Consider the following 25,934-nt stretch of genomic DNA (forward strand, 5'->3'; position numbering starts at 1 on the left):
TAAGGTGTCAAAGGCCGCGCTCAGATCTAGCAACATCAAGGCGGAGGTAAGACCTTCATCAGCACTTTGTCCCAAGGTTTTGGTTGCGAGTAGTAAAGCTGACTCAGTGAAGTGAGCTGCCCAAATCCCAATGGTAACGGATGAAGCAAATCATTAGATTCAATTAAACATGTCAGTTATTGACATTTTTTTCAAGAATTTTTGCAAAGAAGGGAAGGAGTGAGATGGGCCTTCGATTTTCCAAGATCATGAAATCTAGTTCTAACGAATGGGGAGCACAGTCGCGTGCTTCCATTTCTGGGGAACTTGCCCTAAGTGAAGTGACATTGTGATCAGCTGGCTAAGGTGGGGGAGGATGGAGGTCATGCTTAAGCGCAGAATTTTGGACGGGGTTGGGTCAAGAGGAGATCCTGATTTACTTTGTAAGAAGAGTCTTTGTAGCTCGTCAAAGGAGGGATTAGTGAAAATTTACAAGACCATACTGATTGGTTGTATCTTCTCTTGTGGCTAGTAGATCGTTCCACTTCTTGGCCTCAGGTGGAAACAGGTCATAAATCTTAGCAACTTTTGAGGCAAAGAAAGTAGCAATGTTGGTACAATTTTCCTTACAGGGAGTACAGCTGCGGAGACACGTTCAAGGGATGCGGTATTGTTTGTGCTTGGAACGGCTGATCAGGCTGTGATCTTGCCTCCAAGCACGTTCAAGGTGTTTACATAGTTACTTGGCTGCATCTAAGGGCTCGTTGTACCAGGGTGCAGAACGGGAGGCTTGTGATTGCCGTCTAGAGGCCAGAGGAGCTATACAGTCTAAGGCTTCTGTGATCCATCTGTCAATGTTGGTATCTGCTAGAGCCATGTCCTCGCCCAAAACAGGGTTGGTGGCTGATAATCCCTCCATAAAGGTCTCAGAATTAATCTTTGCCAATTTCCTAGAGAGAACTGTTTGGTAGCTGTTACTACAAGGGTAGAATTAGGGAGTTGGAAAGAAAAAGAGCTCATATAGTGGTCTGACCATGGAACTGTGATGGGGGTTTCCAAGATGCAGGGTCTTCAAGTCTCTAATTAGCGATCTAGCCCCGTTGCAAGAGCTCTCCTCAAAGTTAAGGTTAAGGTCACCTAGAATAATCAACTTATTATGACGTAGAGCAAATTGTGAAATGGTGTCTGCAAGGGTCGATGTGAACTTGGACCTGACCCAGGAGGGGAATAGATTAAAAGCCCTGTTAGCATACAATTGCTAGAAAACATTTACAAAAAACGAGCTGCCTCAAACGCCGCTATATCCACCTTGCTAAAAGAGCACTTCAAAGTATGTTTACAAATAATCGCAATGCCTCCTCCTCTCTGGGTAGAACGATCACGCCTTACGATGTCATAACCATTAGGTATTACATCTAAGATTTCGTGGGCGGATGCTTCTGTGAGCCTCGTCTCAGAGAGGAATAGAGCATTCAGTTGTTGATCACTAAGAGTCTCATAAATCTCATGTTTGTGTTAAGCTAGGGAGCCACAATTTATTATTAGGCACATTTTTAATACTGTCGGTCCTAGGCTACTCTCCCTGAGTCAATCATCGAGATCGTTGGGAGTGTAACGGCATGAGCTGCTTATGAGGAGGGAGCCACCTACCTCGATAGAATTACAGCCGCCCATTGGTATGGCAGGAGCTAAGTTCCTGATTTTGAGGGCAGAGTATTACATTCTCTGGGAGTTAAAATGGGCAGGGGTTCTAGCCCCCGGCCACGTACTGATGCAGACAGGCTTACCTTTGGGGCGCCGGCAGCGTGTCCGCGCATCGGCCATAATGAAATAGGCCGCCTCAAGAGGGGCGTGTCTATTCACTGACCAATCAACACAGAAGGGGGCAGGCAAAGAAACACCAACCAGCGCATAGCAACCCCACACAAGTCAGGAGAGCTTCCTCTCCTGCATGGTGATACTGGTGAAGAAATGGATAGCTAAAATAACAGTGGAAACGAAATATGGCTGATTAAGGCCAGTTTCACACACACAATCACTATTCTGTACAAAGGCAATTATATGCTTCAATAAACACCAATGGCTCAATAGGTGCAAATACTGAACCCAGTACGGGTCATTTTTTTGGTTAACATAGTAAATTAAAATAATTCAACCCTTGTTAGGTCTTAATCTTCACCATGCAGGCTAGCTACTACAGATGACACATCAGGACCTCCCCTATTTAACCCCAAGCTCTCTACATCACAACAAAGCACTCCATGAGCCCACTCCTAAAACCACACCTCTCTTTCTCTCATTTTACAACCGAAGTTGACAATTAGTTCACTCACAATGCCAAGATTGTCAAGGACTTAAAATAAAAAAATAAAAATGCCAGACTTTCCTCTCCTTCTTTCTAAAGATATGCCCTGCTGATCCAATCTTAAAAACTGACTTGAACTTTCAACCTTAAATTCTCTCCTCTGTGAATCCCTCATCCTTCAATTATTCTATCCTTCAAATCTTATCAAACTGTGTGTCACTTTGATCAATCCACTTAGGCTACAACTGGTAAATGCTTATGTATTAGACCAAAACTCTCCCGTTTGGACACTTGCTCTAGATCTTCCAAACTACAAAATCTTAGACCATTCTCTAAACTTCTCTTCATCAAGAAAGCAAAAGATTGCTTCTATACAACACATTCATGAACACAATTTTCTGGGATCACACTAGTCCTGGTGGTGGAGCCCACATGCCAAAGAGGGGCTACTGGGACACAACGAAGATGGTTGGAGTCACTTGTCACTGGTGTCCTGACGTTCTCCCTCCCATGCTCGAAAACTCTATATAGTATACCCATCGAAACTTGCCAATCCAGAAAACGATGGCAAGCAGTGAATAACGTCTGAGGGAGGCAGTGTGGGACGATTGGTGATGCTGACTCCAAGTAGAAGTACCCATAAGTTGGGCTCAATGAAATGTGAAGTCTCTGGAAATAGCTATTATTCACTTTCCTGAAGTAGAAATGTAATCGGGACTGAAAAAGTGCAGGCCTGCCTAAAAACTTCCTGAACTTTAATAATTGAATCTGCTGACCTATCCCCAATGCTTAATTTGTATTGAATAAGTGCCAGTGCCCAAAGATATGCTCAGATACCCACGGCCGATGCTATTAAATGTCAGCACACTGAATACAAAGGCTCGGTAGTCTTGAATTCACCTCAGGCCTCTTTAATCCACTGCCAGACACTCCCTGCTCCTTTATGTCACTCCTGCAGGTTCCATCTTTCTCTACTTCTGTCTTTCCGCTAGGTGTGTTTTTCCCTCTATTTCTCTTGGTAAATGTCTCATGCAGACACATAAGTGCCAGTACCCAAAAATGAGTGCCAGTCAACCTTACCAGCAACACCAACTCAAATTAAACACTCTCCTCCCCCTTCCGGAACGATCCACCAAGTGGCAGGACTCAGGAAAAACTAATCAGCAATCCCTTGCTAAATGTTTCTCATAGAATTTCTGAGGCTAGCCCTGTCTCCATCCTCCCTTACTTCAGTGTCTGGGTATCCACCCTCCAAACACAGGAATGCAGGCATTACACTTCGTAAGTGGCCGGTGCTGTTCTCCGCCATGATGACAGCATCAGGAACAGGAGGAGAGCAAAACTGGCATGCCATGCCGGGCACTTACAAGGAGGAGGAAGAGATGGAAGAGTTTAGGTGTGCAATTGCAGTACACATGTGTTGCAACAGGTAATACATTTGTAGGGGGTGCTTTCTTTCAGAAAGCATGCATATATGGCATCACCTGAGCTTAGTACTGCCCACATCACACTAAAGTCCCCCCTTGCATTTAAATTGTTCTTGACCAAAGTATCTTTTGACTTTGTGGAAAACAACTTATTGTTGACTACCCAACCCACTCATTTAGGCATATGGGGTACGGTTCCGGATTACTTCTAGTCTACTCTTTACAGGCAGATCAAAGTTTTTTTTTTTTTTTTATGAAAGACTCCATCGGTTGTCTATTTCCACGACAGTGTGGTTTCCAAAGACTCAATCTTGGCTACAACTCTTTTCCATCTTACTTCCAGCTCACTGTACTGAGTCGCTAAAAAGCATACCTGGGAGTGATATCTGTCAGCTTCCCTTGCAGAGTTCCATTTTAGAATTGAAGCTCTGAGGTAAGTGTCTGGTGTACCAGGCTTGAAAGTTAGATCCTGGGGATGGAGACTGAACAGTAAGAGATACATTACACTTTATAGAAAGCTTACTGGAGGTAACACCTTTACATTGGCGCTAGGGGCATATCAACACGTCAAGAGGAATTCAAGAAATTACATGGACTGGCGGAGATCACAGCATGAAGTAGATGACGTCTGATGCAGAATGGTAATGGAACAGTAGGAGAGGAGTCAGGCAGTACGATGGGACAGCTGGGGAGGATAAGAAACTTAGTGGCTGTTTGGCAGGACAGCAGTGAACGGAAAGGAAGATAACAAATCCATCACACTGGCATAGCAGGATATCAGTGGTAAACAAAAGCAGCTTGGGATCGCCAGAGAGACAGTGCAAGTACAATTATAGAAAAAAGGAAAATGACTGTCAGGAGTCATAACAGTCGGGCAACATCAGGCATCACTGGGGCAGAAATGGACAAAGTAAATGCAACCATAGTGGCACAGAGAGAGACTGTCAGCCTTGACGTCAAGAGACCAATGTTACACACCGTTTGGAAAAATGTTTAGGTTAGAGAAATGCCTGGCCAATTTACTAACAACTTCACATTGTCAAGACCCAATAAACAATAATTATAAACGTCACTGTAGGAACCAGAAACGCCTACTGGCAGAGAAGAGTTCGGTAGAAGAATATTAGGAACAAGGTAAAATGCACATTACTTGGTTGTTATTAAAGTGGTTAAAATAGATATTGTGAATATGTACAATAAAAACATGTTAACTCGCCTTCTAATGGAGAGAGACACCTTGACAGGACATCTCTACAGCATACTAAAAGCATCTTTAAATAAACACAAACAAAATTCTTCAAATTCACCGCAACATTCAGAATCATCTGAAATCACAAAGATAGGCCTTGTAAGACTTCAGAACATTCAGAATGATACAACATGACTTCTTTCATCTGAAGATCAATTAGGTCTTCCGGACACTGCTCATTCAAACGCTACAACTCTGCTACAAGGCTTCAAGAAAAAGACAACTCCATACATTGGGTCCCATATTCCCGACAGAAAACAACAGTTCGTAAAAATCTGCACAGTTGTACCTGTCAGCAAGCTTAGAAAATGCAACTACATTACTCAAAAACGGCATGAAATTTTAGTTCAGGATTCCACTTTGTCGCTCCCCGTTCATTCCAATCGTAAAACTTAACAATTTCGCTGCTTAAAAAATTAGACATTTTTTTTCATCACGCATAATATTCTATTTCCATTCCTCTCTAATAGAACATACGCTTTTTGAAACAAAATTCCTTCCCCACTGATATTTTGAACTGTTAATACAGTGATTATCTACGTTCAAGAAATTATACATATGTTAACAGGATCATTGTGGAATAGAAAACAAACACCTGAAAGAAATTTACAATAAATTATTAAATAAAAGATTGAAAAAATATAGGTCTTTCAGAAAACTCACCACTATCGAATTTCATATGCAACCCATCTTCATCCGCTTCAACATCCATAGGTTCCAATTCCTGCTCAGCAATTGTTTTCAGATACTGCATAAATATTTCCACTGATGATGTAAAATGCAGTTCCTTATTATTCAGCCAGTGCACAACAAAGCCTCCAAACCCGTCGTCACAGTTAAAAGCAGTTCCAGACAAAACTGATGGGATATCTGTTGGCAGAAAGATTCGTTTTATTGAAAAGCAGATAATATAAAGTCATTCAACGCTACTGTATGTACATGACGTTTTACCAAAAATGATGCATGGTTAAAGTAAACAGCATTTACAGTCACTAGTACTGTACTTTGGACATCTGTAGTTATCAATCTCTAATACGGAGCTGAATACCACCTCCCCAATACCCTGCAAAATAACAATAAACACGAATATAATGACTACAAGCACGACGGCCGGGGCATAGCTAGACACTTGTAGGTGAGACATTCATTTGTGATTATAGTTTTTCAGGGTACATTCAATTTCTTCTGCTCAGTTAGTCTATTCCGCATTTTCACTGATACCATGTGAAATACACCGGGGACTGGAATGAGTGTTGACAGTATCAGGAACGGAGCCTTTTGTACATGAAGGTATAATGGCAGCTGTAGGACGACCCTATTGTGGTTGCACGGATTTGAACGATAACGAATACCCAGTGGTTAGCGAAAATAAGCCTAACGTGAGTAGGGTGACCAACCGTCCGTAAATTTCACTGACCGTCCGTAATTCGGATCTCACGTCCGTAGTCCGTGACGATCCCTTTTACGGACGGACGCCTTCCCTCGTAATTTTGAGCATTGGGGAACATCACTATCCCCTGTCAGATGCCTCAGCTCCCTGATGGGGCTGCCTCGCACTAATCCTCTGAGTGCAAGACAAGCGCCATCCGTCCATTGTCATTCTGTATGTGGCTGATTGCCACATACAGAATGACAATGGTGCTGAGACGATGCTGAGGGGATGCTGAATGATACTTAGGTCTTGCTGAGTGATACTGATTTTTTTTTGTAAACAAAATTGTATTCAGTTACAGCTTACCAACCAGGTACCATACAAAGGATGAAACCGTGCCCACTTATTGTTGAATCAATTAGCAATATTTACGTTAACGATTATACATTCCTTTCGACATCGTTTCATCTAGTGTCGCCGCTTCGTAAAGTGCTCCTGTGTTCATCCATCTTAACAGCAGTCCCAGGAGAATCGTGTTCTATTCCTCTATCTCGGGAATCAGCTTCATAAGCATCTGTCCTAGTCCTAACTTGCTGAGTGATACTGATGTGGTGTTGAGTGATGTTGTGGTGGTGCTGAGTGATGTTGTGGTGGTGCTGAGTGATATTGTGGTGGTGCTGAGTGATATTGTGGTGGTGCTGAGTGATGCCGAGGTAGCCCCGAGTGATGCCGAGGTAGCCCCGAGTGATGCCGAGGTAGCCCCGAGTGATGCCGAGGTAGCCCCGAGTGATGCCGAGGTAGCCCCGAGTGATGCCGAGGTAGCCCCGAGTGATGCCGAGGTGGCCCCGAGTGATGCCGAGGTGGCCCCGAGTGATGCCGAGGTGGCCCCGAGTGATGCCGAGGTGGCCTCGAGTGATGCCGAGGTGGCCCCGAGTGATGCCGAGGTGGCCCCGAGTGATGCCGAGGTGGCCCCGAGTGATGCCGAGGTGGCCCCGAGTGATGCCGAGGTGGCCCCGAGTGATGCCGAGGTGGCCCCGAGTGATGCCGAGGTGGCCCCGAGTGATGCTGAGGTGGCCCCGAGTGATGCTGCGGTGGCCCCGAGTGATGCTGCGGTGGCCCCGAGTGATGCTGCGGTGGCCCCGAGTGATGCTGCGGTGGCCCCGAGTGATGCTGCGGTGGCCCCGAGTGATGCTGCGGTGGCCCCGAGTGATGCTGCGGTGGCTCCGAGTGATGCTGCGGTGGCCCCGAGTGATGCTGCGGTGGCCCCGAGTGATGCTGCGGTGGCGCCGAGTGATGCTGCGGTGGCGCCGAGTGATGCTGCGGTGGCGCCGAGTGATGCTGCGGTGGCGCCGAGTGATGCTGCGGTGGCGCCGAGTGATGCTGCGGTGGCGCCGAGTGATGCTGCGGTGGCGCCGAGTGATGCTGCGGTGGCGCCGAGTGATGCTGCGGTGGCGCCGAGTGATGCTGCGGTGGCGCCGAGTGATGCTGCGGTGGCGCCGAGTGATGCTGCGGTGGCGCCGAGTGATGCTGCGGTGGCGCCGAGTGATGCTGCGGTGGCGCCGAGTGATGCTGCGGTGGCGCCGAGTGATGCTGTGGTGGCGCCGAGTGATGCTGGCCTCCCACTCTTCTAGACTAAGACGAAAGACTATCTACTCTACACAGGACTGCCATCTTTTAGTGGTGCTAATTCCGAAAAACAAAACATTGTCGACGATGCTTACCATTCACTACCCAAAACATTTGTAATCAATCATTGAGAAATGTGAAATAGTATTTAAGTTTACAACAAAAAAAGTACTTTTAGTATTTTCTTGGAAGGATGAACGGCTGACGTGAGCCCACGCACGCAGTCGTTGTGCTTCCTGTCCCGATCGGTTTTGGCTCCGCCCACGAAAGCAATGCCGGAGCTGGAGTGCCGAAAACGCTCCCGAAATGCTGCCGAAATGTCCTACACTGCATGACTGCTGCTGCTTCTCAATACCGAGCAGAAAAAGAAAACCGTCAGCGTGATCCATGCTTTCCATTTGTCTCTGCTACAGGGGCTGCGAAATTGAGCCATCGGTCCCTGCACTGGTACCATTTTGTTTACTGTGTCTTTCACGTGATCAGGACCGGGGATTGGGAGCAGCTGTGTTGAGCAGTTGGTGCAGCAGGCAGGCTGGAGCGCTTTCTGCGTTGAACTCGCAACTCGCAACTGAAGCCGGAGACGGCACGAGCAAGCAGGCAGAAGGGGCAGTTGGTCACTGTGCTGTGCCGTGACCTTGCTGAGTTCGCGATTGTAGCTGGAAACGGAGGAATAAACAAATTTCGGAAATGCTCGATTCTGCACTTGAGCCGCCATGAATAGCGTCATGTCCAGGTGAAGAGGATGGTGGCAACGGAGTGGGATGTAAGAGCAGAGTACTGTAGAGCCGACAGAAGGATCTCATTAACAGTTGTTACGTTGTAATGGAGAGCTAGACCTGCACAGAGAGCCGTTGCTGTTACCATCACGAACTGAGTGCCCCTGAGCCGTGCGCTGTGAACTGTGTGTCGTGAGCCTAGGCAGAACGAAGAGGCGATGAGAGGCAGGGAAGTATAGAAACTTTCTCCGATTAAATCTCCTCCCTGCCCTCCACGCCCTACGTTAAACAATGCCGCCTCCCTCTTATGCGCTAGATAAAATCCATACAGCGATGGCGGCAAAAGCAAAGGGCAAGCAGGCCAAGCTGGAATTGGCGAGGGAATTGCCGACGATTAAGACCCCTCCTGCGGCTAATGGAGGGAGGAGAAATAAAAGGAAAACTCAACAAAAAACCGCTCTGAAACAAAAGAATGCTGAGCTACATGTGGGTAAAAACAAATATAATGCTTTGAGAGACCAAAGTGACGAAGATGATGAAGACAACGATGACGACCAGGAGGAAGAGGAAGTTAAGGGGGGCGAAGATGCAGATATTCTGTCTTTGTCTGAACACTCAACAGAATTAAGCCTAACAGACGCCGCCAATTGTGAGAAAGGTGAGAGGTGAGAGAGTCGCGAGGGATGAGAAGAACAAAGGAATGAAGACAGTCTGGGTGGACAACGTGGTTAATAATCTACCCCCAGCTAAGGAGACTGGAAGTCAGCCAACCCCTAAGCAATATCCTCTTTTCTCCAAACCCCTTCTCCAACAGGGGCAACTTTCGAGCACTCCGTTACGAGAGGGGATGAATCAAAAGGGGAGAAGTGACAAGCCTGAGCGAGGTGCTTCTAATGCCGGAGGGGTTCCATCCAGCCTCATAACATCCGTGATAGCAGGGGCAGTGCAGAGGGCGGCGCTTGGCCAAGAAGACTTCGAAGAAGGTTTTGAAGAAGTAACTCCTACGATACCAACTTCAGAAAATAGAACTTCTTCCCATGCTGCACTATCCCAGGTCCTTTCTCACCCTCCGGATCAGCTGCTCACAAGTCCTCACTACATGCGCACTACGAAAGCTCCAAGTCAAGAGTTAAGCGCCCAGGCTTCCCAGGTCTCTCAAGAGGTTGGGTTGTTCTCACTCCCGAATACTACAAAAGCGAACTCCATTGAAATTTTGCTCGGAACTATCCATCAGGAATTAAGGGATTTTAAAAATTCCCAGGCTCGGGAAACCTCGCAGCTGCACACCAGGCTTACAAAAATGGAAGAAAGTTTTGGGAATCTTCCCCTAAGAGTCATCGAAGCCGAAACGCGGATTTCATCCCTAGAGGATTCTCTATCGGCAATACAGAAAGATCTTTTGGTGGCCAGCAGAGAGAGAACCGAGCTAGCGGAAAAAATGCAGGACCTTGAAAATTATAATAGGAGGTCTAATTTACGATTGGTAGGCATACCAGAGGGATTGGAAGATAAGGATGTAGTCAAGTGGTCAGAGTCCCTTTTGAATAAAGCTATACCTGAGCTCCAAGGAGATTTAACGATCACAAGAGCGCACAGAGTCCCGGCGTTTAAACCAAATAATCTGAAATATCCGCGTACAATTCTGCTTAACTTCTCAGATTTTAGGGTAAAGGAGAACATTTTAAATACTGCATACTCTAAGAAATCATTCAATGCTGATGGCGCGAATTATTTTCGGATTTTTTCAGATATGTCGGCAGCCTCAGCTCACAGACGCAGGGACTTTGTTAAATTGATTGACTCTTTTAAAAGCAAGGGAGCCCAAGCTATGATTGTGCAGCAATCAAAACTTAAAGTACTGGCCAAAAGGAAGTTTCTTATCTTTACGAACTTACACGAAGCTCAGGTATTCCTTGAAGGTTTAGGTGCATAGTTCAAAACTAATTCTATTACTATTTAATTGGCGGCCCCACGACGGGGACAGGAAGCACATAAGGATGCAATGACATGGCATCCAAAAAGAAGAAAATCGAGAGAAGGACGGAAGTGGGTCAGAGGGGGGTACCGTCCGCTCTAGGGGGGGGGGGGGGTGTTGTGAGGGGAGGTGAAGGGGGGTGTTGCAGCGAGAAAATAGAGAGTTCATATATTGAAGAATCTTCTGTTCTAATTCTAATTTCAACACAGTCATGGCACGGATAAGGTTATCTTTTTTATCATCTAGATTGATACGTTCGTTATGATTTACCTATTTGCACAAAGAGAGGGTTTTACTGCTATTATATGATTGCACTGCAGGCTTGCCTATTTTGCACAAAGAGAGATTTCTGCTGCTATTATAGATCTGCATTATTTAGTTGCCTATTTGCACAGAGAGAGGGTTTTTTTTTATGCTCATCTGCAAATTATTATACAACCGTACTATCTATTTGCCTATTTGTTTAATGAGAGGTTTTGCTGCATTCATATAACTGCACTGATTATTTGAATATTTGCCACAAAGAAAGGTTCTGCTGGTATCGTACAACCATACAGTCTATTTGCCTATTTGCTCAGAGAGATCTTCTTGTTTTTTAATTGCGTATTTGCACAAAGTGAGGTCTCGCTATTATTATTATACAACTGCACTCTTTATCTGCCTATTTGCACAAAGATCATATTCGCGGTAGTTCCCGTGTGTTTATTTATTTGATGTATGTTACTTAATGCTCATCTGCACAGGCTGAGGTTTAAAATTCCCTTAGCCATATTTATCTGTTAAGGCTATCTTTTCGTATGTTCTATCATTCTCCTTTCAAAGAATTAATAATATGTTGAAGTTTGTTTCTTTAAATACAAATGGTCTTAATAATGTGCGAAAAAAAAATGCTATTGAATGTTGGCTTAAAAATCTAAACCCGGATATTATCTATTTACAAGAGACCCATTATAAAGATCAGAATGACTCAGATAAAATTTTGAAGAACTGGGCCGGCCAAAGGATATCCTCATCAGCTGGACTGGCTCAGAGAGGAGTATGCATATTAATAGGAAAACACGTAGGTAGATGGGCAATTGCACACGGTAAATTAAACAATATAGACCTAATTCTTGCTACAATGTATGCACCAATTTTAGATAACTTTTTGCCATTCCTACAGTTAAAGAACGCCATAACAGGGCTCCCTGGATTAATCCTATGGGGGGGAGACTTTAACTTTTTCCAGAATCCTTCATTGGATTCCTCCAAAAAAGATAGCTGGCAAAATAAACCCCCAAACTGCTTTGGCTATCCAAACTTGCAAATTAGACCTTGACATTATGGATCATTGGCGATTCTCCAATCCGTTTAAACGAGAATATTCATGCCTTTCAGCAAAGTATAACTCTGCATCCAGACTGGATTTTTTTTTAACCTCACATGATTTAGAGCTATATAACTATGTAAATTTGTTTAATGCTTTCTCCGATCACGCGGCAGTCTGCATGGACGTAAAGTTAGGATTACAAGAAATAAGCCCTTCTAGAAGATGGTTCTTTAATAATCTCAACCTTCTTGATCCTAAATGGTGTACAGACATTGAAGAATTTATCGAGCAGTTTTTCACACAGAATAGAGGTACTGCCCCATTAAATACGATTTGGGACGCATTCAAGGCTACACTTCGCGGGTTAATAACATCTAAAGAAATACCAAAGCAGAAGGCAAGAAAGGAGGAGAAAATAAAACTTCAAACTGACCTCACGGAGGCAACCCAAGAACACTATAGGGTTAGATCAACGAACTCCGGGCAAAAACTTTACGAGGCTAAGAGCAGGATGAGGGATTTTAGTATGTTCTAGGCGAAACTAATAGTAATCTCTATGCCCAGAAGATCTATGAGGAGAGCGAATACACAGGAAAGCTCTTGGCCTAGCAAGCTAAAGAAAAACAGGCTCGTAATAGAATAGATCAACTAATCAATCCCATCACTAAATTGTATGCTAAGACCACAGCCTCTATTGGCGAGTTGTTTCTAAAACACTATGAGGGAGTCTATCAAGCGACCGAAGGGGCCTCATCTGTCTCCATTGGGGAGTTCTTAGAGCAACTGATAATACCGAAATTAGACGATGGGGGCAAGAAATACCTCATAGAGGACTTCTCACTGTTAGAATTGGATGAGGTGATTAGCTCCCTCCCCAATGGTAAGGCTAATGGTAACGATGGTCTTCCGAATGAATTTTTAAAAAAATTTGAAGGAACCCTACATAAAGAATTGTTACTTTTACTAAATGACATACTCCAAGGAGGTTCCCCGCCAGACTCTTTGCATTCAGCTGTGGTGGTTAGCATTTTAAAAAAAGGAAAGGACAAGGAGAATATAAATTCATATAGACCCATAAGTCTCTTAAATACAGATTATAAAATTTTTACAAAACTTTTAGCAAACCGATTGAATAAAATAGTGGGATGTCTGGTAGCTAACGACCAGTGTGGTTTTATTGCAGGCAGGCATCTCCATTCAAACACGAAGTTTGTATTGGAGGCACTAGATTTTTAAAAACGAATAAAGTGAAGGCTCAAATATGGCTTTTAGACGCGGAGAAGGCCTTCGATCTAGTGTCATGGGACTGCCTTTTTGCTATTTTGCACAGCTTTAATTTTCCGGAGGCTTTTATCGCTCTTTTAAAACATCTATATATGGATTCTAGCGCACAGATTATCATCAACAATTCTCATATTGGGACACGTCTGGTCACTAGAGGCACGCGACAAGGTTGCCCCCTGTCGCCAATTTTATTCGCGTTATTTATCGAACCTTTGGCGATTGTGATCAGGAAAATACGGACCGACATAGTCCCGGTAGCTGGCATGACTAATATAAAATTATACGCCGATGATATTGCCCTTTTATTAGACTCTAAACCCTCGAGTCAATTGAAAATTTAAAATATTCTCGGATTTCCAAAAACTAGGGGGTTATAAAATCAATGTTAACAAGACGGAAATTATTTTAGTAAACTGCACTGTAGACACTTTATTACCAGAATTCAGGCAAATATACAACCCATCCCCAAAGAGGTATTTGGGAATATTTTTATCGGATAATCTGAAAGATCTGTTTTTATTGAACTTTTCACCTCTATTAAAAAAGGTTGGGTCTCTTTTAGATCGCTGGAATCTATTACCCCTGTCCTTAATAGGGCGAGGAGCATTAATACGAATGTCGGTTTTACCTCTTTTTAACTTTTTGTTTGATGCCGCACCTTGCGCAATCCAGATCTCCTTTTTTAATAAAGTGGACGCCCTGATCTCCTCCTTTCTCTGGGCTAAAAAATCTCCTAGGCTCGCACGTGACACTTTATACCTTCCTTTTGCACAAGGAGGGTTATCCCTTCCAAATATTAGAGAATATTATTTTGCATCCTTTGCACACCATAGTTTTAGATTTTTCTTTTCAGACACTAACGAGGTAGACAATATCTTTATGAAGAAGATGCTGCCAGAAGTAAAAATAATTGATCCGATTAGAATCACAAAAGATCCAAAGAAAGTTCGTTACAAGTTCCTTCAGTGGATTTTCAAACAGAAAACTCAGTTTTTGAAATTTTACTCTATTCCTAGAATAAGTAATACAACGGATTTGAACAACTTTAACTTTGGAGAAGAGGGAGGTATGGATAGTAAAATATTAAACCTCTGGAAAGAAAATGGCTTTGTGAAGATTGAAGACTTCCTCACCGGAAATAGGTGGAAGTCATGGGAGGAAGTCTCCTGGCAGGTACATCATTCTTACTCCACCTTGAATTGGTCTTTTTGTATGTTCAATCCAAGGCTTAGAGAGTTGGATATAGGAAATCTATACCACAAAGAAAGTATCTCGACCGCTTTGAATAATAAAACTCCAAAAAAGATAAGTATCCGGATTAAATTATTAAAAGAGGACAAAGGGCAGGTATTCTCTAGTAGGATCATTGAGAGGTGGAAAAAGAGGGAAAATATTGAAATCAATAAGCTTGTATGGGATAAGATAAATAAATTGAATAAAACAATTTTCCGTGGCGCGAATTTTAGACGTAGGTGAAATGGAGTCACCACTTTAGGAAGAAAAGAGGGACGAGGCCGAAGGACAACCTTGTCCGGATGAACAGAGAGAAAAGGAGGCTTTGAAGATAAAGCCTGGAGCTCACTCACCCGTCTAGCCGAGGTGATGGCTACCAGAAAAGCAGTCTTTAGAGTTAGAAGACGAAGAGGGCAATTGTGAAGAGGCTCGAAGGGAGCGCACATCAGGAATGTCAAAACCAGATTCAAGTCCCACTGAGGCATTACAAAAGGGACAGGAGGGAACGTGTGTGTAATGCCTTTGAGAAAGCGTGTAACCACAGGGGACTTGAAAAGAGAAGGCTGATCAGGAAGCCGCAAGAAGGCGGAGATGGCAGCATGATAACCTTTCAGGGTGCCCAGGGCAGAGCCCTGCCGGGCCAGAGAAAGAAGGAAGAGGAGAACCTCAGAAAGAGGGGCGGAAAGGGGATCCACAGCCTTTGCTGTGCACCATGCCACAAATTTGTTCCACCGGCAGGCGTATACCGTCTTTGTGGAGGGACGCCTGGCTGCCAGAATGATATCACAGACTTCAGGAGGCAAGTCAAATGGCATCAACTGCCGCCGCTCAATCTCCACGCATGGAGGTGGAGGCTGGACAGGTTCGGGTGGAGGACCGTCCCCTGCTGCTGCGACAGAAGATCCTCCCGAAGGGGCAGACGTATCGGGGGATCGGTCAACAGACTGAGTAGCTCGGGATACCAGTACCTTCGTGCCCAATCCGGAGCCACCAAGATGACTTGGGCCCGGTCGCGCCTGATCTTCTTCAGCACTCTGGGCAGAAGTGGTATAGGCGGAAAGGCGTACAACAGACCGCAACTCCACTCGTGACGAAAAGCGTCGCCGAGCGAGTGCCGCCTTGGAAATTCCAACGCGCAGAACTGCTGACATTGCGCGTTCTCTTCGGTGGCGAATAGATCTAACCAAGGCTCTCCCCACTGCTGAAAGAGGCCTTGCACCACTTCGGAGTTCAGACGCCATTCGTGATCCATCATGCACCGGCGGCTGAGTTCGTCTGCTCTGGCGTTCAGAGAGCCCGCCAGATGTTGAACCACCAGGGTGACGCCCTGGTGTTCCAGCCATGTCCAGAGGCGCAGAGCCTCCTGACAAAGGGTCCACGACCCCACCCCGCCCTGTTTGTTGCAGTACCACATGGCGGTGGTGTTGTCCGTGAACACCTGCACGACACTTCCCCTGACAGAGGGAAGGAAGGCTTTCAGTGCAAGCCGGATCGCTCTCAACTCCAACAGGTTGATGTGGAGACGAGACTCCGCCGGAGACCAGAGGCCTCTGATCTCCGCCTCTCCCATATGGCCACCCCAACCCAGGAGGGACGCATCCGTCACTACGACATGCTCCGGTTGGGGAAGGGAGAGGCTCTTGCCCTTGACCCACTCGCGGTCCGTGAGCCACCACTGCAACTGCTGTGCAGTGCCCTCCGAGATCAAGACATGGTCGGACAGGTTGCCGTGATGCTGGGCCCACTGAAACTTCAGGTCCCACTGCAGAGCCCGCATGCGCCGCCTGGCGTGATGCACTAGTAGGATGCAGGAGGCCATCAGCCCCAGAAGCCGCAACACTAGCCTGACCGAAACCCGGGATAGAGGCCGAAAGATGGGAATCAGGGCCTGTATATCCCGGACCCGCTGTTCCGGTGGATGGACCCGGAACTGCGCCGAATCGAGAACCGCTCCGATGAAGAGGAGCTTCTGAGAGGGACTCAAGTGTGACTTCGGCACGTTGATGGAAAACCCCAGCAAATGCAGGAGATCCGCCGTAGTCTGGAGGTGGGAGACGACTGCCTGGGGCGAGCCCGCCTTCAACAACCAGTCGTCGAGATAGGGGAAGACTGGGACCCCTGATCTGCGCAGATGAGCTGCGACCACCGCCATCACTTTCGTGAACACCCGAGGGGCACTGGTGAGGCCGAAGGGGAGCACGGTAAACTGAAAGTGCTCTTGGCCCACCGTGAACCGCAGGTAACGCCGGTGGGCCGGCAGGACGGGGATATGGAAATATGCGTCCTGCAAGTCCAACGCTACCATCCAGTCTCCAGGGTCTAGGGCAGCTAAAACCTGAGCCAACGTGAGCATCTTGAACCTTTCCTTTCGGAGGAAGGCATTGACGTTCCGGAGGTCCAAGATAGGGCGCAGGCCCCCCTTGCCCTTCTTGGGAACCAGAAAGTAGTGGGAATAACAACCACGACCTACTTCTGGACTCGGAACGCGCTCGACGGCCCCCTTGGCCAAGAGAGCCGAAACTTCCTCGCGGAGAAGATCCAAATGATCCCCCGAGATACGGTGGTGCTGTGGTGGCATGGCTGGAGGGGTCGTCTCGAAGGGGAGGGAGTAGCCCCTTCGGACGATTTGCAGCACCCACCTGTCCGATGTTATGGACCGCCAGTGGAGCAGGTGATGGCGAACTCTGCCGCCCACTGGCGTGGTATGGGCCTGAAAGCTCGGACTAGGAAGGCTTTGAGGCGGATGCTGCCGGGGTGGATGTGGGCTGACCACGTCGGCCTCCATTTCCGCCACGGCGGAAGCCACGTCCGCGACCGCGCGCAGGTTGGTTCTGCGGCTGGTGGCTCTGCGGACGGGAGGAGGCGCCCCTTCCTTGGCCACGAAAGGGGCGAAAAGCGGAGGTGTGCGCCCGCGGAGCCGAGAGGCCCAAGGACTTGGCCGTAGCCCGGGAGTCCTTAAAGCGGTTCAGCGCACTGTCCGCCTTCTCACCAAACAGGCGAGTGCCATCAAAGGGCATGTCCATGAGGGTGTTCTGGACATCCCCGGAAAATGACGTGGACCGCATCCAGGCGTGGCGGCGGAGCGCCACCGTGGTGGAAATCGCCCGACCTAGCGAGTCCGTGGTGTCAAGCCCACATCTTATGGCGTGCCGTGCTGCATCCCTCCCATCGGCCAGAGCCTGGGAAAGACGTGGCCGGACCTCCTCCGGACACAGGGGCAGCACGTCCTCCACCGTATCCCACAGGGAATGGGAATAACGGTCCAAGAGACAGGCGGTATTTAAGGACCGCAGGCCCAAACTAAGGGACGAGAACAGTTTCTTGCCAAACTGCTCGAGCCTCTTGGAATCCCGGTCCGGCGGAGCGGTCGGGAAGGAGGATTGGGAAGTAGAGGCCTGGATAACCAGACTCTCGGGGGTGGGGTGTTGGGACAGGAAGCTGGGGTCGCCCGGAGCAGGGCGGTGGCGCCTGGCAACGTTCCTATCCACAGGAGGAACTGTGGAGGGCTTGGACCAGGTGCCCTGCAGAACGTCAGTGAGGGCCTCGTTAAACGGCAGCAGAGGCTCAGTGGAGCTTGCTGAGGTTTGAAGCACCTCAGTGAGGATGTTGGTCCTCACAGCCACGGCAGGCAACTCGAGCCCAAAGGCCTCAGCCGCCTTGCGCAGCACCACAGAAAATGCTGCACCCTCCTCCGAAGCCACGGTCGGAGGAGAAGTGAATCCAGCGTCTGGCGAGGTGTCCAGCCCGCTGGCCTCCCCCAGTTCATCTGCCCAGTCCTGAGAAAGCTGTGACTGAACAGCCAGAGGGTCCTCGAACCCCTCCCAGTCGCCCCCTTCTTCCGATTCCTGATAAACAGGAGGAATGATCGGAACCGGACTGTAGAGATGGTAGGTCTCTAGCGGCGTCGGATGCGGCGTCGGCGGACGCCGTGCCGGCGTCGGGTCCGGATGAGGGCTAAACTGGGGCGTCGGCGTCACAGGCGCCGGCGTCGGCGGCGCCGGTGACGGCGTCGGTGGTTCAGGCGTCGGCGCCGGTGGAGGAGTGACAAGGTCAACCGGCGTCGACTGGGGCCCAGGCATGGGCCCCGCGGGGACCTGCGGCGTCGAGACCGGAGTCGTCGACGGCGCCGGGGCCGGAGCCGCCGGCACGCGAGGTCGCCCAGTCGAGCCCGCGGGGCCCGAAGGCGCGCCAGCGGGCGTCGACGGCGGGGCCAGGCTCCTCATGGCCGAGAGGAAGGCGCTGATCTCCGCCGGCGCCGCGTCAGCCCCAGGGACCGGAAGGTATGGGGGCGGACGCGGCACCTGCGGCTCCGCCGGAGCCGCGGGGGTGGAACCACTTGGACCCTCGGCCGAGTCGCGCGACCGGCGAGGGGAGTCCGAAGAGCGATGTCGTCTCTTGGACTTCTTTGAGTGCTTGGACTTACCCGACGACTTGGAGCCCGACGATCGATGGTGGCGTCGGCTAGGGCTCCGCGAGCGATCCTTGGACCTCCTCCTGGACCGGGATCGCGCACGACGCGGAGCCGAGTGGCGAAGCTCGAGAAGCTTGCGGGACCGCTCCCGCCTAGCCTTCGAAGTCAGGGCCTGGCAGTCGTTGCACGACTCCGCGTCGTGGTCGAGGCCTAAGCAATAGAGGCACCGGCGGTGGTGATCGGTCACCGACATCAGTCGATGACAGTCTTCACAAGCCTTGAACCCAGGCATCCTACCGGCACCAGATGTCGACAGACAGGGATCAAAAATGATCAAAAAGAGTTAGTCAAAAAAGACTAAAAGGGGTAGCTCTCCCGGATCTGCGCTTACTGGCGCGGAAAAAAGAAGAACTGACGTCAGCGCGCGAGGGCGGCGTCTAAGTACTCCGACGACGTCATCCCGGCGCACGACGCCGACGACGGACGCGGAGCCGCAGACGACGCCTAGCGACGCGCAAGGGGTATTGCTGACGAAAAATCTTCCGGATCCAGTCTGACGCCTGGGGATATTCTAAGGTGAGGAATCTAACTAACGTGTTTCTTTCAGATCAATTTTACAATAAATGGTTGATTTATAGAACTCCCTCTTATCTCCATAGTATCTTCCCCCTAGTTGCTGATAAATGTTTCCGGTGTGAGGAGAAAGGGAACTGGAAACATATGGTCTGGGAATGTCCTAAAATTCAGCCATTTTGGAAGGAAATTGAAAAATACCTCTCCGCTGAGCTCAAAGCCATTATAATATTTGACGACTTAGTTCCTGTACTAGGGTGCTCTGTGAACCATACTCCATATGACGAGTCCCTTTTTATAGCCTCTTTAATAGCCAAATCCCTTATTTTGCAGTCCTGGAAAACCGATCAAGTACCAACTTTTCAGGCTTGGAAGGCAAAATTACTACGAATCCAGGGCAGGGAAAGAAAATACGCATTGAGATCAGGGGCACTTAAGAAATATGAGAGGTCTTGGAGTGTGTTTGAAACGTAGTCTTTTTTTTTTTTTTCTTGGTGTATTTTCTGACAGCATTCAATTATAACTATATTATCTTAACTAATAGTGTGCTAGACTGTCTCCCATTATGCATTTTGCGCTTTACAATTGCACAGTGCACTTTATAATTAAGATCTGAATAGTTGAAACTCGCTTATGTGGGGTCCTTTTTTTTTTTTTACACTCTGCACTTTATAATCAAGCTCTAAATTGATGAAATATGAAAATGTCTTTGTACCTACGTGCCTTGTACTGTATTAATTCTATTACAATTGTACTTTGTATCGTTTATTCTGTTTTTATGAACTCTCAATAAAAAGAATAAAAAAAAAAAAACAAGTACTTTAGAACCCCTTAGAGTATGATTTATTTTACAACAAAATACGCCTTAAGTAATGACAAGACACCTTACTTTTTAATTAAATAATTAAATACACAAACGCGGCCGAAACGGACCGCGCTTGTGCGATTAAATAATATAAAACAACGTGGGGTGGCGGGCTGAAGCAGGAGAGGCTGTCCGAGCAGCCATTACGAGCGTGTGGACGGCGCTGCAAAAGAAAAGAAAAAAGTGCTTACAGTCCTTTAAAGGAGAGCGTGTAAATCCGCCTGTAAAAGATCTAGTCCCGGTGGGCGGGGCCAAAAGTGGACAGGGTGGTAACCAGGAGGGACTAAAAAGCCTCCTGGACAATCAGTACACCCTGTTTAGCATAATTGGTGACATCAAATGATGCACACCAATGAAAATTACGGCCAGAGACGAAAGTTAACTTCGCAAACCGTATTGATTTCAAGAAGTCTTGCATGGCGGGAGCAGCGCATGCGCTGCTAAGCCAGGCGCAACCTAAAAACCATGAAGTGCATTGTCTCAACCTAATATAAATTATTTTCACTTATATTTAAGTGTTTGCCTATTTACTTACTTATATACTATTGCGCAACCTCCTCTGCTGGGTTTGGAAAAACTTACCTTTTGTCCTGAATTTGGACCTCCTATCCTGAATTTGTGTCCTGAATGTTGACCCTTTGACCTGAATATTTACACTCACTGTCCTGAATTTGCACCCAAACCAGTTGGTCACCGTAAATGTGAGTGAATAAAACAGAAAGAATGATGATTCCCACTCAGGTCTCTTTCGGAGACTAATATCCGAACTCGTATGGGGCGGAGCACGCAAGCGAGAATCAGTTTGTATAATCTAGCATCCTTGACAGAAGGCGGCCTGGGAGTACCTGATCTTGAACCCTATTTCCCGTGTCGCAGCTACAATGGCCTATGCATAGGCTGGCAGTAGATGCAATGGGTAAGGTAGGTTGGTCGAAAAGGAATATGGATGATCTAGGACTATTGGAGAGCCTGCTGACGCCCAGGGGTATGAGTAGACTAGCACAGTTTACAAAGTGCTGTTGGAATAGATGCATTCAGCCGTGACAAGGTATGTTGCCTTACGCCCTGCAAATACCACTTTGGAGTATGCCTGACATGAGAGCTTTATGGGAGGCGGGGATATCTCATCTAGGGGATTTGCACCATGACGAGGAACTGCACTTCTTTCATGATTTGCAGGCTGTCAATGACCTGGGAGCTGGCCAATTCCTTGTATACAAGGCCCTCATTTTAGAGATTTGGCACACCTGAACAGTGAGTCAGGAGGCCCTAGCCTTGCACTACAGGTTGCAGTGCATACTGACACACGGGCTGTGCCGTAAGGCTGTTATGGTGCTATATGCAGTGCTGCAGGCCGCTGATTTGCACTGTGGAATAAGTCCGGCTGGGACATGTGCTTGAGGACTGCCCCGACTATTAAACAGTGGGAAATGGCACTAGAACAGGTTAACCCGGTGCCCCGCAAAGCCCAACCAAAATTCACCCAATTCAATGATCTTCACCACACCTATCTGACACCGCACTGTCTACACAGATCGCCCTTAATTGACTGCGGGTTGCCCTCAAATGGGTGACTGCTGAGGCTGACGCTATGGCAAGGGACACAGACACGAGGCAAGGGGGGTGCTGCCACCCTCTGGGACACCTACATACTACAGAACAGATAAGTGCCGTATTTCGGCAAATCAACTGTGCTCCAATTTAATGGGACCCCCCCCCACTGGAGTCCCCCACGTCCGGCATATTCGCTAGGTCTTTTCAGGTGCGCAAGGGGTGGGGGTCAGATACTTATACCTGCCCCCACCCACTGGCCGCCCTCTTGGTCCCCCTGCTTGACACGCTGTCACCCTCCCTTACCGTATACCCAGCATGCCGGCGGGATAGCGGGGCAATGTACTGAACGTGTTAAGTTATTTTGTGTTGCAGGTGGAGTTACAGGGCAATCCGGAGGCTGTTTGGTACTAAGGGGTACCCTCTCAATGAACACAACAGGGGTGCTCTATGCAAAAACCCAGGAGTCTTTACGGCAGGACCCTGGATGGAAACATCAGCGCTCAGCTAGTCCTTTGTTGTTGCATAGTTTTATATAGCGCGAACTTGACCCGAATCTGGTATCAGAGCGCTTTATATAGCACCAGTTACGTTACATGAGGACACACATTCATTTTGGTTAGGCAAGGGGAGATTAAGTGATTTGCCCAGAATCACAGGATGTTCAGCGTCATTGCCGAGACTCGAACCCAGTTCCCCAGATTCGAGGCCCCGGCCCTAGCCGTTAGGCCAACTCCTCTCCCCTTTGGGCGGTTGTACGCCTGTGCAACCAGGGGTTTGCCTTGCAACACTCCACCCCCAAAAAGGCATGAGTAAATTCATGGACTGGTGGTCCACGGTATTTATGGGAGAAAATTCCCAGATAAATGGTAGCACTGATTGGGTTGGCCACAGTGTAGTTTGGCTCATCAGGCAGGTGGGCAGCTTATGCTACTCATCACTGCCTGCCCTTGGATCGCTGTAAGTTAACCCACCACATTGGCATACTTCATGTATGAAATAAACCTGCAAACTGTTTTCCAACAAAATCTTCGTGGCGTCATTATTTATTGCAGTGTGTACTAAGTACCTTACAATGCTTTGGGGGAGGGTTGCCGATATCGGCACTATGGCACTAGAACAGGTTAAACAGATGCCCCGCAATGCCAGACCGAAAGGCACCCAATTCAGTGATCTCCACCACACCTACCTGACACCGCACCATCTACACAGACCGCCCTCAATTGACTGCTGACTGTTGGTTGTGCTCAGATGGGAGACTGGTGAGCCTGACACTATGGCAAGGGACACAGACACGAGGCAAGAGGGGTTCTGCCACCCTCTGCGACACCTACATACTTATACTGCAAGACAGATTAGATGCCCCCAATTACTCACCAGTATGGCACAAGACACCTCAGGCTCCGTGTGTTTACTGGGGCACCTGGTTTGCGAGCAGAACAGAGCGTCAATGCCCCTTAAAGCTCACCCCCCATGATATCCTACTTTTTGTTACCGCAAGAGTCGCCACACTAGTATTGGTGCATTGGTGATAATTATTAGACTCAGTCTGCTGTGTAACTGGCTCGGGATTTTAAAGGTTAACAAGGATGTTACCATTCCATAACGGCTGCCAGCTTTGTCACAGCATGCATCTATTAGGCAAACTGGTCCGTCTTTTGTTTCAGTTCCCTTCCTAATGTAGACTTCCTCCAAGGTCTACAGTTCCATCTCCCTTTCATTTTCCTCCTTACTCTAGCATTGTTTCTGTTTCCATTGTCTTTCACTCCTTTGGTAGGTAAAGCATTGGCATAGCCAATAGGTCTCGCCTTTGGAACCTTATAAGTATTTAGTTATGCAGTAAGTAAGTAAGTGAGTAATGTTTATTATTTAGTTAATTATAATCATAACAATTTAAAACAAGTAGCAAAAGCACAAAATTACAATGAGCAGTTAAAAGCAGAAATTTAAATATAAAATCATTTAGTTTCTTAAAAGTTCAATGCAGAAACTTAGACATCATTTGTCCAGCTTCCGACCCTTTTAGCAATGCTTTTTAAAGGCTTTAAGAAATGTAATCAGTCTGCTATGCAATGGGGGGTCTGAGGGGCTTAAGCACGCCATTATTGCGGCTCTGCAGGATCTAATACCTCTTTCGTTGAAACTTGTCTTTAAGAAGATTGCACGTTCAACCCGCAGTTTTTTACATGTGCAAATTATATGAATGAAGTCTTCTTTGTGATGATTGCACAGCCGCCACGTTTTAGGGCCTGTATGGAGCCAAACTGGCTGCTCAGCCTGGGATGGGAGTGTTCCAAAACGCAGTGCCATAAGTTGTTTTTTTATGTTAATTGAGTAAGTTTTGCATAAATAAGCCGCCGGTACGAGGGTCTTATAGTGGTTTATCACCATCCATGCGTGCGACCTTGATCTTAAAATATTTGTATCCAATAGCAGTGAATGAGTTTTTAAAGCTTTATTTACAACTTGTTTAAACGATTGGTACGGCAAGTTTTTGTTCCGTATTTCCGTCGTACATGTGGCCGAAAGGGATTTACAAAGGTATTGATTAAAAGGAGAAGATTTGGCTTGATTTAGTTCAGTCCAGATGGCCTCGGTGATTTTTGAGGTAGCAGCATTTAGCTTAAAGCAGTACCAGGTTTTCACCGTCGCATACATTCTGCCAACTTCTTCATTTGTAAGGCCGAATTCCAGCCGAACCTGGGCTGGAGAAGCTGACCTTGGAATCTGGAATACTTTTTTGTAGATGGAAGCCATTAGTTGGTTTAGGAGCACACCATCCTCGCCATGGAAGGCCTCGCTGGCATATGTTAGAGTTGGCAGGATTTTTGCCTTCATTACGGCGAGCAAAGGTTTATAAGAGGGGCTCTTCAGCTTTTTAGCTAGTAGGCTAAGAGCAAATGTTAGTGCACTTGATCTCTGAGACATATATTTTTTGTGCTCCGTGAGATTTCTTGAGTTGTCGATATAGAGGCCTAAGTATTTGTATTTTTTTACCTCCTCGAGTTGGACTCCGTTAAGCCAGATTGTCTGTTTTCTTAACTGTTTTCTCCCAATCACCATAGTTTTTGTTTTAGAGGTATTTATTTCAAGTTTGTTTTCAGAAATGTAAACTGAAATTTCATTCAGGCATCTTTGCAGGCCGATCTTTATTTGGCTCATTAGTACCCCGTCATCCGCGTATGAGAGATGCGAAAGTCTCAATTCGCCAAGCTTTGGTGTATGGGAATTGGTACAGTCCAGCCTTGGAGAGAGGTCAGATAGGAACAAATTAAAAAGGTGGGGGGCCAGAATACACCCTTGTTTCAAGCCTCTGGTGGTTGTCAGCTTCCTTGAGAGTCTGGACCCGTCACCTATCTTAATCCTTAGTTATGCAGTACAATATCCTTGGTGCAACAACATCAACTGTTGCATGTCTAAACACTTATAAGGTCCCAAAGGCGAGACCTATTGGCTATGCCAATGCTTGTTCACAATGCTTCGGATTTGTCATGTATTCTAATAAGGGGCTAATTCCATCTTTCTCTTCCTCCCACTCCTCCTTGGTCATATCCAGCAGAGCGCGGGGCAGCCAGCCATGGAAAAGTTCAAACGGGGAGCATCCTGTACTCTTTTGCTCTTTGCATCTAATAGCAAATAGGGCAAGGGGCAACATATCCTTCCATTTCCTAGCTTCTAAATCTAACAGCTTTTTTAAAGTGGTTTTTAAAGTGGTGTTCTACTGCTCAACTAAATCATCCCTTATGGGATCGTATACTGCTGTTCTGATGTGTTTGATTTTAAGTTGATGACAAACCTGCTTCAAAAGTTTGGATATGAAAGTGTTAAGATTTATAATGTACCCCAATATAGGCTTGAGTAGTCACCTAACCCTTCACCTAAATTTGCTGTGCCATTGTACTACATAACGGGTTTGTGCTGACCTTTTACCTAGTTAGGTGCTGCATAAATGTTATGTCGTTATATCCAGAAACTAGCCTCATTTATTATGCATGAGGATTCTCAGAATCACAGCAGGACTACCATCTTCTGCATAATAACTATATATAAGGGTCATCC

At 47.2% G+C, this 25,934-nt stretch overlaps 1 protein-coding gene across 3 annotated transcripts in view; it reads right to left on the reverse strand.

The window, feature by feature from the left end:
• DMXL2 (Dmx like 2) overlaps positions 1-25,934 on the reverse strand; it is a 2,034,639-nt gene that overhangs the window by 1,814,887 nt on the left and 193,818 nt on the right. For all 3 annotated transcript variants that reach the window (XM_085644194.1, XM_085644192.1, XM_085644193.1), the window contains exon 10: positions 5,624-5,830. In XM_085644194.1, coding sequence (XP_085500320.1) covers positions 5,624-5,830 — 207 coding nt within the window. The remainder of the gene's footprint in view (positions 1-5,623; positions 5,831-25,934) is intronic.

This window comes from Triturus cristatus, chromosome 3_1, assembly GCF_964204655.1.
Source record: "Triturus cristatus chromosome 3_1, aTriCri1.1, whole genome shotgun sequence".
NCBI lineage: Eukaryota > Metazoa > Chordata > Amphibia > Caudata > Salamandridae > Triturus > Triturus cristatus.